The sequence below is a fragment of the Lagopus leucura genome, unplaced genomic scaffold (genome assembly GCF_019238085.1).
Source record: "Lagopus leucura isolate 7727_CA_CO unplaced genomic scaffold, USGS_WTPT01 Super-Scaffold_100022, whole genome shotgun sequence".
Taxonomy (NCBI): Eukaryota; Metazoa; Chordata; class Aves; order Galliformes; family Phasianidae; genus Lagopus; species Lagopus leucura.
Genome location: NW_024962275.1, coordinates 4,646,354 through 4,660,002, shown reverse-complemented (window position 1 = coordinate 4,660,002; position 13,649 = coordinate 4,646,354). Strand labels below are relative to the sequence as shown.

At 42.2% G+C, this 13,649-nt stretch overlaps 1 protein-coding gene across 13 annotated transcripts in view; it reads right to left on the bottom strand.

Annotated features, from left to right (window-relative positions):
• FNBP1 (formin binding protein 1) overlaps positions 1 to 13,649 on the bottom strand; it is an 87,231-nt gene that overhangs the window by 48,480 nt on the left and 25,102 nt on the right. For all 13 annotated transcript variants that reach the window (XM_042878753.1, XM_042878754.1, XM_042878755.1 and 10 more), the window contains exons 2-4: positions 11,568 to 11,683; positions 7,132 to 7,188; positions 4,439 to 4,586 (exon numbers count right to left, since the gene is read on the bottom strand). In XM_042878753.1, coding sequence (XP_042734687.1) covers positions 4,439 to 4,586; positions 7,132 to 7,188; positions 11,568 to 11,683 — 321 coding nt within the window. The remainder of the gene's footprint in view (positions 1 to 4,438; positions 4,587 to 7,131; positions 7,189 to 11,567; positions 11,684 to 13,649) is intronic.

Here is a 13,649-nt window from a genome sequence, read left to right as displayed (position 1 = left end):
TTCTTAGGGAAGTAAACAGCAGTTGACTGCACCGTCAGATTTAAGACCTGCACATTAGCATCTGTTTGAGTTATAAAAATAAAGAGGAGAAAAATATATATATTATACACAATACAGTCAGAAAAACTATTCTAGTTCGTTTGTACGCAGAGCACGCTGTTCATCTGACCACAACCTGTTCAAGATCTGAAGAGATATGATACAGTACAAGGCCATTTCATTTTCCCTTCAGTTTTCCCACACTCAAACCAGACTACATGTGCAGAAACCAGTTACCTTTGACTTTTTGTAACAGGCATCCTCAGCTCATAAGAATGGACAATATAAAGTCAGTCCTACCAATGTAGTGCTTCCTGATCTCTATCAAACTATCTTCGCTTTTGTCACAAACGATACTTAAAATAAAGACCAGTGACAAAAGCATTGATAGAGACGGAAGTCAGAGAACATTATTTTTTCCTCCATTTTCCCAGCTTAATTCGCAGAAAACCTTGACAAATGCTTTTCCTTTCCTGACAGCAAAGATAGGAAACAGCCTCTTAAGATTTAGTTGTTCCCAAGAATAACAACATGGTCTTGAGGTCCTGCCATTCTCGTTGCTGATAACGTAGCATAAGAGTCCTGTGAGCGGTGACATGACACACACTCCTAGCTTTGCACGTTCATCTCAGTTTCTTCTTAATATTGTGACACTGCCTCCTTCACCTGCACAGTCTTCAGAGTGAAGATTATTCACCTCAACATGCAACTCTGCTGAAACAAGTCTGAATCTAAGCAAAGCTGATGCTAATTCAGTTGTCTCCTGGAGTGGTGCATGCCAGTGAGACACAGACGACCAAGACTTCTGTTTCTCAGGCTCTAAAGACTGCATTAGCTGCACCAGGAAAACAGAACGAGCTGATCGTGCCTACCTGGAAATGTGAACAGGGCCAATAAGGAGCATAAAGCTAGAAGACACCAGCAATAATGTCTATAGTGATTTGAAGGTTTGTGGTCCATTCTCACACCCTTGCCCTTGCTGGGGTCACACTGCAAAGCTGGGTACCTTCTCAGAATCTCCCACAGTGTCCAAAGTTTTCTTTCTGGTCATCAACAGGTCCTACAAGATTCTACCTGGCAACATAACTTACTATTTGTTCCTAATTTAGATATCCTATTTAAATTAAATACTTCTACCCCTGTTCTTTTGGACCATGAACTGTAAGTGGTAACAGAACAAAAGCTGAGAAAAGCTCAACTTGAATGCAGTCAATCCAAAGTTTGAAGCATGGCAAAGCACTTCCTTTCAACACATCTTCTCCTCATCCTACAGACTTTGTCTATTGAGTTTGTGATTTCTGGAAGACAGCAACATTTCTCTGTACCTCTGCAGCACAAAATGCAGCCGTGCTCCAAATAAAGGCCTAAAGCACACCCATAGCTCAGTTTGGAAAATCCATTGTGCACATGACAGGGCTGTATGCTGCCATCCTGTTTCATGCTTGCACAGTGCAACACTCCATGAGAAATGCTGCTGAAAACCACAGGACTATTAGCAGAACAGGGCACTATTCAGAATGAACGAATGCTGCAGAATTCCTCCAATTATTTACTTTTCATCAACACCTGAGAGTCTGCAAGAAACAGAAAGCTCTCTGACACCCCCAGGATGAATGCACACAGGGAGGGTGCATATGCTCCACTATGAAGAACCAGACCGTTTTTGCCCCTGCAGTATCCATAAGGATGCATTCATTCCCTGCTCTGCTTCTATCCCGACACAAAATGGAACGTATTGACACTGTGTAAATTCTCCCCAACCACAGGGTCCCAGTGCTGCACCAGTTCAGTCTGCAGCAGACCTGCTGGCTTGCACTTTACTTTCAGGCTCAATTGCACGGAGCCAGCCGATGCCCGAGGGGAGGTGGAGGTGAAAGCAGAAGCAGTAACAAGAGGGATAGTTCATGACTCCCAAAGACATTTTTAGCAAAGTTGATGTGAGAGCAGTGGCTACCTAGAGACAGAGAGCAGCTGCTGCCAGACAGGACTGGGTCAGACCCAGTGAGCAGAGTTCTGAAATCATCCAGAAATGAATGTATGAGTTTCTATTCAGAGACATCACAGCATTGAGGGTCTTTCTTAACCAGGGTTGAGAAAATACCTAGATTATCTCTCTTGAGAAGCCTGGAACTGACGCTCTAGCTTGAAAACAGGCAATAAGATCCTTGCTGATGACAACACAATAGCTTGTGTTGTCTAAGGGCAAGAGATTCCAGAAAGAAGTGAAAGTGAGGAACTGTACTGTTAAGAGTTTCACTTCACTGGAGAGCAAGGAAGAACTGAAACAGTGCAGGGAGTTCTCCATCTTACGTACAGGCAATGTAGGTAAAGAGGAGGCAGGGTGGATGGTTAACTCCAGAGACTGCAGGGACAAAACACATAGCCTGCAGCAGGGCTAACATCAGAGGGGCTATCCTATGGAAGAAGGATGCACAGCAAAGTAAAACTGAACTGACTGACATTGATCTTTTTTTTCTTTTAAACAGGTATTTAGACACGTGAATACTCAATCCAAATGATAAGAGACTGAAGAATATGAGTCTTCCAACTCCTCTCTGTGGTCCTACCCTCAGGAAGGATCACCTTTTACTCACAGCAGCTTCTACATAACAGCTGATTATGTATCAAACAGTGAGCATGAGAGCTCTGCCAGCAACGTTTCTAGAAACTCCAAGCTATCCATCAATTCGTATCTCACGAGGTTTTGCCAGAGCATCAGACCTGTGATATTTCCACAACAATTCCCGTGCAGATCCGAGTGTGATTGATGCATTTGTGTTTTATGATATGAAATATGCCTGAAGGGAGAAGCAATTTCCTTTTCAACACCATTTGCTCGCAAACGATAAGTCCAAAGGAATCAGACAAGGATTCATAATTCACACAGTTTATATTCATGTGACAAGAACAAAACAAGCAACCATGACTGACAGCTGCCTTCTGCTAAAAGCTGACTTATCACCAGCAGGTAAACAGACCACCAGATCCTTTTTGCTGTTCCTATGGTGCATTGCTGGACTGATATTAAAACAATTTGCTGTCATTCATGCTGTGAGCCAAACTTACAATAAAGCTCTACAAATAAAACAAACAAGCAATACAGTTAGTGCTTGCATTCTTTACAAGACACCAAGCCCCTCATAATTCCATTTAAAACATCTATTAGGTATCCCAATCACTTTATAAATCCTTGTAATTTCAAAATCAGGTAACAAAATCAGAAGTGACAGGCAAACACCACACAGATGGTTTTCACTTTCGTGGCTTTGCATATTGTACAGAACTCACCCAGAACAAAAGGTCATAGCAATGGCTGAGGTCACTCTCCGATCCCAGCTATATGCAAAACACACCCCCATGCTGCTGGCCAAATGTGCCCCTGAAAGACCACCACCATTCTGCAAATGAAAGATGTGTCCACATTCCATTGCAGGCTTATTCTCATACTCAACTTGGGAAAATATGGACATTTTCAGACTCGAGTCTTGCAAAGCACTTCAATGTACTCTTAATGTTTACTGGGGCTATTTATAAATGCTTACGTTTTTGCTGGACCAGCAAGGGTACTTTTCAATTTGCAATAGTTTGGCTGTATGGAAATGAGGGGTTGTATGGAAATGAGAGATGTTGTCTGATGCTCCCTTGCCTGCTGAACTTTGCTTAGCTATTTTATGTTTGGTTTACAAGTATTTTTAACAATAATGCTTACAAACAGCATTTTGTGCCCACTGATAGGAGTTCAAGGCAGGGGAAAAAAAGCCATCACATCTCAACTAAATGCCTTTCAGAGTTGGTGACATGCAAATTCATCAGCTTTAAATGTTCATGGTGGCAGGCACACGGGCTCATAAACCACTGTTTAAAATAAAGTACTAACAAACTCCTCATTTTAGCAGTCTTAAGAGCGACAGGTTAAAGAAAAAGATTCCTCAGTAGCACCAAAGCAAAGCAGACCCCGTAGTTCTTAAAAACAGACATCTAATGGGAAAGTTTGGTTGATCAGATCTGGTTGAGAAGCAAGAAAACATGAATCAACTTCCTATTAATTGTCTCCATCGGTTTAGTAATACAGCTTCTCTGTTTATTTCATGCTTCACGTGGTGCTGCTGGACTCTCCCCTACACAAGCTTTTGGCTAGCAGAGCCTTAAGCACAGATGGGTCTCTGACCTTATTTAGCAGGCATCTCCTGAAGGCGTAGCTGTCTGCTTTTATAACATATAATTCAAAAGGTTCAGCGATTTGGCCAGGGCTTGTAACCCACTTTTTTAATGCCTGGTTCATTAACGAAGCTCATGTTTATTAACTGCAGATTAATTTTGCTTAACATTGAACTCCGCTGCCACTAATTATCTGTCTTACGTAGCAAGCAGTTGTGAATAATAAAAAACATTCCATTACCGATTTCCTCTCTTGTTTCAGCTCCTGCACATAGCGAGTTAACTCTCCAATGATAAGAGAGGTCATGTTCTCTGAAATGACCTCATGCTGTCCGGCATAGTCATTCATTTCATTTAAAGTGGCTAGGAAGGCTCTAGTTGATGTGTACCTGCAGAGGACAAAAATGCATTTTGCTTTTAGTCCCTTTCTTTCCAGAAATACACACTGAAAAGGGAGGTTGAATCCTTCTTAAACATCTACAATTGCTGCATGAGACTAAATACGGATTAGCACAGTTTCACATGAAAGAGTTTTTCAGAAGAAAGCCTACCCCAAACACTGACAGTTGTCTGATAAATTAATCTTGATTTAGACAGTTTGACATCAGCTCTTAAAATACAGCACTTTCAGAGTGCCAGATGTTTTATCAGCACAGCTCTGGGACTTCACTGCACTCATCTTTACTCACCATTTTCCACTTACACTCTTTCAAGCCCTGCACTCCACGGCACAGAGTCACCAATGTACCCTGCCTGGCAAAATCCAACCTAAACCACCAGCCTTTGGCAGCACAGTGCAGAAAAGACAACTTTCCCAAGTGCCAACTGGATGTAGATGAGCTATAATTTACAAACTTTTCAGAAAGACAGTGAGTTCACTCACCACGTGTTCACCATAAACCCATACATTTTGCATTTAAACCTCCCATTGCAAGGTTTATTTGTTCACGTTAGATAATCTCCAGTACAACATTTCATCTGTGTTTTAAAGGGAGAAATGAACATCTGTGCACACAGTTTCAAAAACAGCACATTATGTCACTGGCCCATTCAGCAGTGAGCCAACAGAGCTGCATTTAAATTCCTCTGCTTGTGCTGGTCAGCTGGAAGACAGCTGCTCTGAAGCACTGCACTTGTACACATTAGCAAAACTATTAATATTAATAGTAGTCACCTGCAATAAAAACATCTTTAGGTGAAGATCCAAAGAATAAGGGGAGAGGTTTAGAGGACAAAGAGGAATGGTGACAGGGGTGAAAGGCATCAAAGAAAAAACAGGAAAAAGATAGTTAAGAAAAGAGACCCAAACCAATGTAAGCAGCTCCATTCACAGCCAAGCTGCGGGGCCTCAAGAGACTCCCAGTTGCAAAAGGTAGGGGATCAAAGACAGAACTGCAGACTGGCAATAAGCTTGAAAACAAGATTTTTGACTATCTGAATGCAGCATCCAAGGCAGCCAAAGGCCGCATGACAAACCCCCAGATGTTATTTAGAGACACAGGGGAAGCATGCTGAGGTGAACACCCCCTTTAAAAGGTCAAAGGAGACACAGAATCTTCTGTGTCACATCATGCGAGCCATTTAGCTGCACTGGCCTTTTACAGCAGATGAGGATGTGTTAAAAAACAACCAACCACAAAACCTAGTAGTAAACTCAAAATTATTGAGTGAATGGTATCAAAATATCACTTATGGTATAGCTATCCAAAGGGACATTTCTTCCTAATGCCAAGTACAAATAAAAACAGCCATTGTGCTGGTAATACGAGCTTCCTTGTGTAAATATCAGCGTTTTAGGAAACAATAGCATCAATAACTGATTCCCACACAACGTGAGTAAAAATGAATCAAAAGCAAAATGAAAAGGCCATTGTGTTGGTTAATGTGAATGACTCAAGTAGCTGTACACAGCAGGTGGGAAGGGGTCCTGACCCAAAATCTAACTTAGTATAACCAAAGAGTTGGACTGGAGTCCAAACTCACGTGAAATGCTTCAGATTTCAAGGTCAAGGGTTCAAGTCTGCTGCTAGACTCTAAGAAAGCAGATCAGCCTCCTGCAGTAAAGTGCTGCAGGGTCAGAATGTTCTGCGGTGCCTTCATTCAGAGCTGATGAATTACAAAACACTGAAGTGGAGTAATTTTAGAAAAAGTCAGAGTGCTCTAAGGAAAAGGTTTCAACTCTGACACGTAGCCCATCCATTGCAAAGCTTCTCTTCTAGAAAGTTCCCTTTACAGAATAACTTTGATCAAGGGAAGGAATGTTTTTCATGGCACGGTTTACTATCATCCATATGCATTTCCAGTGTCACAGAGCAAAGGAGCTGTGCTCTGACCCTGCAGTTGCTGTCTGCAAATGCTACATCAGTCCCTGGCCACCAGGGAGACACAATCTGAACCTAAATCAGAAGCAGGTAGATGGGTGATGCAGCATCCTTCAGTGGCTGCCAGTCATGTGTTCCTCCATTCCGGGACGCTGCCTGTACAAACTGCATCTCCCACCCTTCAAGAGCCACCGACTTCTCCTGTGGTGTTATGATCCTTTAAGTAATATACTAATCTGCCTTGTCAGTCTTTTGAGTAATTTAATACTTGCACAGGCTGCCCAAGTTTCATGCTAAAATTAACAGTGGCTTCTGTTGCTGCTGGAGCTAATCAGAATTTGGTCATCCACTTCAAAGAGCCAGGATTGAATAGTCTGCCTTGAAGATTTTAAGGTACATAGAAAAAAAAATAAAAGACAGTACCCAGAACATTTAAAGGGAACTGAACAGTTATTAGGCTCTTAAGCTCCAAACTTGCTTAAAACTCCATTCCTCAATAGCAAGAACAACCTCTGTGTTGCATTGCTTGACTAGGCAAATCCCAGCAGGTGACAGAGCCTTCTCCCCCTTCCTCTATCATGCACGCTCACCTAGCAGTACCTCGTGAACTCACCTGTACTCTTCCTCTTCTTTGGAGTTCTTTTTGGGTTGATATTTCTTTGAAAGATTCCTAAAATCAAAAACAAATACAATTAAAAATCCCCTTCAAACTAAGCGGATAGTTCTTGCACGCACACACAAACACTGCAGTTTTGGTTTGCATTCATCAGCTATCTGCCCTGTCAGAAGCGTGGCTGCATTGCAGCAGCACCTGAGGGCCCATCCATACCTGTGCTTCAGTTTGCATAACTTCAACAAGTTCTGGACCTGAGAAATTCATAAACTCAAGTCATGAAGTTAATGCACGCGAGCTCCAGCTCTGCTGAAGCACAAGTCCCGTTCTCTTTACAGTCCTCTCCTGATCCTCAGACAAGGTTAAGAAGTGCACCCAGCAGAAGGTGCCACTCCAGACCCAAAGCAGCCAGCTCAGTACGGTGCCATTTCCTGCAGGTGACCTTCGTGACAAAGCAAGTCTGCTCATCTCCTGCAGGATGCTTCCAAGGAAGAGAAGCAATCTTAGTAAAGCTGTGAGGAGCTGCACCAGGATCATTTTGTGATCATTAAGTCATGCTGGCAGTAAAATGAAATTCGGTTATCCCAATTAGCAGAGATGACTGCATCTCATCACTACATATCCAACTAATGACTCCATTTTAAAATACTGATATGCTTTTCCAGTGATTGTACCTTGAATAAAGAAGTTGAACATACCTCGGTTAGCACATCTACCTTACAACATAGCTTTCATTTTCCTAGAAGTTAAATGTGAGCTCCCAGTCAGCAGCAAATCTAGGCTTTAAAGGGTGTGCACTGTCTGCCCATCACTCAGCACCCCTTGCTGATGCTTAAAGCTCAGAATTACAAGGCATAGACTATAGCAAATGTAACTCCACACGTTTTAAACCATGCAAACCTGAGAGCTGACAAATGTTACCCAGCAGACCTTTTTAGAGCTGCAGCACTGGGATCTCTTGCACTCTAAACTCAGCCTCAGTCCTTTCTGCCTTCCTGCAGCCTCTGTTACCTCGCAGTGAAATAGGAACCATTTGTTTTAACCTCACAAGTTGTTTTTACTGATTCCAAATGACACTCAAGTGGGATTGATGGAATCATTTTCAGAGGGACTAAGAAATGTCAGTGGCCTGTATATGGCAAACTCTTTGGAGGGCTCCCGGAGTGCATCTCATTGAAAAACATAACAAAACACACCACTGCTAACCCTGCTTTTTCGGGGATGTAACCCAATCCCCATTGCATGCTGTTTTTACTGCTTCACTGGGAAACAGGAGGTCCTCTTCCCTCACATTTCTTACTCATGGTTTTTTCCCCTATGGAATTAAGCAGCATCTGCCCAAACAGAGCAATAGCCAGAAAGCTGTCAGACTTGCACACACACGTGTTCCTCCAAACATAAGTACTCCTCCTGGGAGGCCCCCAAGTGAGTATCTCCATTCCAGCCTGCGCCATCTCTGAGAAGGCGATGCTCTGCAACAAGGAGCTTTTCTCTAGTTCTGTGTACAGCAGTTTCAATTAAATATCAGCACAGCAAGCATTGTGCAAACTGTTCTGTGAGGTCACAGTAAGTCTTACAAATACTGTATGCAGCACAGAAAGGCCTCCATAAATCTGCTTAAAGAGGAAAGTGAAAAACAAGGAAACACATTGAAGACTGCACGATAAGGTATTTTCACACATACAAAATGCATGCCTCCCTTCATTCAGTACTGTGCCACCCAGTAAATCCTGACATACAAACTATTGTCTTCTGAGCTTCTGAAGGTACAGAAATGCTGCTGGGCTGGGGTAAAAGCCAGCAGGAAGCATGTGCTTTCACAGGAAAAGGATTCAGAAAATACAGTAAGGATTAGCAACTCTGTTCAACTTCTTATTGGTTTCTGTGTACTTTGTAATGGACTCAGAAAACGTGTTCTTTTTATTTGGATTTAATTATGGTTTTCCTCTGCTTTTTTTCCCCCCCATCAAAATAGTATGCAAGGCTTTAACCAGGATACATACAAAAAACCAGAAGTGATACTGAATCCAGAAGTGATACTGAATCCATTAAGAGCCACTATGACTCTCACATGCTGAAATTCAGCAGGCAGTTCTACAGTGTCATGACCATTATATTGGTGCTTCTCAGGTTCAAGCTCATAAAGCAATGACCTTCAAATCTAACTGTGATTAAAGAAGCAATTAAGACATAAGAGGACAGATCAGCAATAAAATAGCAATTCAGAAAAGACTGTGCTAGCCTGTGCACCTGCCTCTGATTCACATTTGTTTGTCTTTCATTCAGCATCGCCATTCTGCCCTTCCACCTTGCTTCTTTGTTTCCTTACTTCCACTTCTTCGACATCTTGTTCTTCCTCCCTCATTTATCATACATCAGAGGTTCTTGATTCCCAAAGCATCCTGACATGCAAGGCATCTTTCTTTGAATCCATCCCCCTCAAAGCTACCTATCCATCTTCACATTAGACTTCTGGCACTTTCTCAGTTTGGCTCAGTCTGTGTGCAGCAGGCAGCTAGATAAGGAGGACAAGGGAGCGCCACTCTGTCACTGGCAGCAGTGCCCCACGTGTCCACATCCAGCTGAAGCTCAAAACCAAATGCAGCAATGAGTGAGCCCTCCACTGCAGCCCTTGTACTAAATCGATGTGACACACAAAAGGTTTGCCACAGGCCCGAGGAAATTTATTAAAAGCAGATGTATGATTTATTTTTATTTTTAATGGCCAGAACTGTTTTATATCTCAACATTTGACAGGTCTGCTTTGCCTTTTTCCCTTTGTACTTCAAACTCTCAGATAGCTCCAAACAGCACTGCGTTTCAGGGCTCCTCAAGGATGAATGTATTATTTGTCTTTAAATCTTACCCATGGGGGAAGGCACAAATGTAACTATGAGCACGCAATTAAACAGAGGGAAAAAAAGAACAAGATTAAGTTTGTTCTGGAATTCTGGGACAGAATAAGAGACGAAACTTGGGGGTTCACAGCCTCTGAACACTTTGTGACTCTCTCCCGTTTTCCTTAAACATATTGTTCATTCATTTGATTTCACAGTTATGCTCCTTACACCTAAAATTCATCATCCCAAGAAATTCAGAGATTCAAGGGTGTCATTCTCTGTAAGACAGACTTACTCACACAGATACTGTGCTGGGCTTTCCTGGTTTACTCATACTACGTTTCTTCCAGCTCATTTTGCCTTTGTAATTCAACCTCATCTCCATAGGATGTGAGCAATTTGTTCCTGCACAACTCATTTTCAATTTCCTGCTCGTCTATAGCAGATACCCTGGGGAATCCTTGTGGCATTCCCCTGAGAAAGCACAGAACCATAAAGGCAGGCCTTTATCAACTACCAGCCCCTAGTAAATAACAGGCCATTGCTCATCTCATGAGCTGTTCTAAAAAAAGCATAAAAATCTGGGCTTTTTTTTTTTTAAATAGACATCATGCTTTTTGTGTGTGTCTGTGTGTGTGTATATATATATATAAAACAACCAGAAGCACAGATCTCATTCTTTATCAATAATGAGAAGATGGGAGGAGTTAGAACGTACCTAATCACACAGAACAAAAGGTATGGATGTACTGGAGGGCTCAGGAAGTCCTGTGCTCCCCTCCCCAGACAGCCACCATTCCCACCATTACTCCACTCCTCCTTGCAGGCTAAGAGCTAGCCACTGTGGGAGGGCTCTTCATCCCCTTTCTTCTCCATTCATCCTGCATCTGATCCAGTTTTCTGGGGCAGGTTCACACATCCTCGTACCCTAACCTACAATCCAGAGTTCATCCCAGGAAACACCCAGCGAGAACTTCTGGTAATTTAGCTGCCCAAGATAAATCCATGGGATTTGTGCTCTGTTCAGGAGACGCGCTGCAAGAACTTCAGCAAGACTGTAAAACTGTCAAAGCACAAATCTTAGGCTGCAATCTGACTCAAATGCAGACTAAATTTCCAAGTGTTGAGACTGCCTTTCAGGCCTGCAGTTTCTCTAACGCTGTTTATGAGCTTGTCATGCAAAAAAAGAAAAAAAAAAAAACAACAAAAAAAATCACCCTAAAGTTTGTCCTTTATAGCAAATTATCATCATGGTGTTGAATTCTTAAACTCTTCAGAATTGATTTGCAGTCATAGTTTAATGGGAAATATTACTATGCTGTCCCCCAAAGCCCAAGCCCTTAACCATGAGTGCATCACCAGTAAGCCCTAGCATGCTCCTCAGCCGCCCAAACAACCTCTCCGTTACAAAGAACACGATTGCTATCAGAGATAAAAACATGATGTTAAATTAGCTTGCAGATCTTTAAACTAAAACTATTCTCCACCTACCAGCAACCATTATAAACGAGCAAATGACCACCACTGCAACATGAGCTTACAGATGACTGCAGAACAGATGCAACCCCAAGCGCAGACCTTTGCACACCAACTTACCTAAGCTGCTTTGCATAGCTGAGTTCAATCTCTGTTCTTTCTTTGACAAACTTGATGTATTTTTCCAGGACATCGATACCCCACTGCGTGTGCTTTTCTAAATTGTCAAACTGGTCCTGCAAGGAATAATAATAATACAAATCAGTTTAGTCTCATTGAATCAAAGGCACTAAAAATAATTTCCAAAGCTCACATCACTTTTTATACTGTTATTAATCTTTTCCATTACCACAGTTAGACATTTTCTAGCAGCACAGGTTCTTACACCAACAGAAATCTGTATCTTAACATGAGATCAGTGATGCTCTTCATTTTTCATTTTTAAATCACTTCCATTGCAGAAATCCTGGCCCTAACACCAAACACCACTTTCTAATGCAAACACATAACAAGACAAATGACAAGAAATGGATTCCCGGCCAGTATTTTATTTTACACTGAACAGTTCTCAGAAGTTCTGAGAATCTGAGGTCTACACCTAAATAACAACTCTGATATTAGTCTAAAAAATAGATTTATAGTCCAGCTTTGTCAGCGTAATGCCCTTAAATACCATTTCGAACAGGTAGAGGTTTCTACAGAACAGCATTTATTTCCCCCTGCAGCCTCGTGATTTGTTCCAAAATAAAAGACATGCTAACAAAAGATGCCACAAAAATTGCATTAGTTGTGTTTACAGCAAGACTTCTTGCCTGCCGACGTTCATACACAGATGTTGCATTGTTCTGCAGATATTGTTGCCCTCACAAGCACAGTCACACATGTTTCCAATAGAATCTTTTCTCAATCAAAAACATTCCACAAGTCCGTCTGGGATTTGCAAACGCCAAGAGACATTAAGCAACTCTAAATCCAAATTAATTATCCAAGCCAACTTATTACTGTGCTCTGAGTTAACCTAAATTACCTTTTTTTTGCTTTATAATTTAGTTACTTCATCTGCACTCAAATTCCACAGCCATCCATTCCACAGCACTTCAGAAATCAATGCTTCCACAACACTTGGAAAACGTTTTAAACTGTGCTATATTGCAGACTTATCCTCTCCGAACTACAACACAAACCAAGCCTTTAATATCAGCCTGAAACGCTTGGCAGCTGGCTCCATTACGTACTGCAGGGAAAGTAAAAAAACACATTTTGTGCATCTGTGGCACAGAGGTTAGATTTGCCATGTTCTCCAACAATGCAAATGCAAGGAGGGATGTGGGTCAGATGCTCAGCTGCCACAGTGAATGCTTTGACAGCAGCAGAGCTGCTTTCTGCGCTCTGAAGATTTGGTCTTGTGATTTCCAGTTTGCAGGGCTATCATCAAATGTTATCAAACCAACACAAGCCTACTTCCTCAGAGGCACAAAATAACACAGTTATTACAAAGCCTGGTTCATGAATCTGCTGCTTTTAAGCAAACACCACTTGCTGCACTGCAGCATTTCTGGTTCTGGCGGTAAATTAGATTGGTATCAGGAAAGAAAACTTCAGCTCTGAGCAAAACAACTGCAAGCAGAAGCTGTTGCTAGCCAACAAAACTGCTTTAACTCCTTTCTGAAGAGATGAGAGCCATGTTACAGGATGAAAACTTGCAAAGCTACCAAGGAAGCAGTTAAAGCAGCAGGCAGTATGCATGGAGTTGGACATGTGGGCTTTGAGCATCGCCCTGTTTGCCCTGGTTTAGCATAAGGTTTTACTTCAAAGCCAGGCAGCCAAACCAGACTATGCTTTAGTTTGAATTATGTCAGTTTTAGTTAACCAAAAAGGCACCACAAGGGGGGACAAAAGCAAAAGGGCAAGTGTATGCATACCGAAATAGCACAGAACTTCTAAGCCTTGTGCTCCAGCAGCAACACGAAATGGCTGAGGGCAACTGAAAAAGCTCAAACAACACAGAACAGAACCCTGACTTCCAGCAGTCACCTTTGCACCACAGGTAACCTCGTTCACTGAAAAGGACACCCATTTTCTGCAGAAAGGGAAGACGTGCACTGAGCCAGCACGTATTTGCATGCAGACAAACCCTTGTTTCAAACAGACTCACAGCTGGGGAGAACAGAGCTGGGGAGAACAGAGCTGGGGAGAACAGAG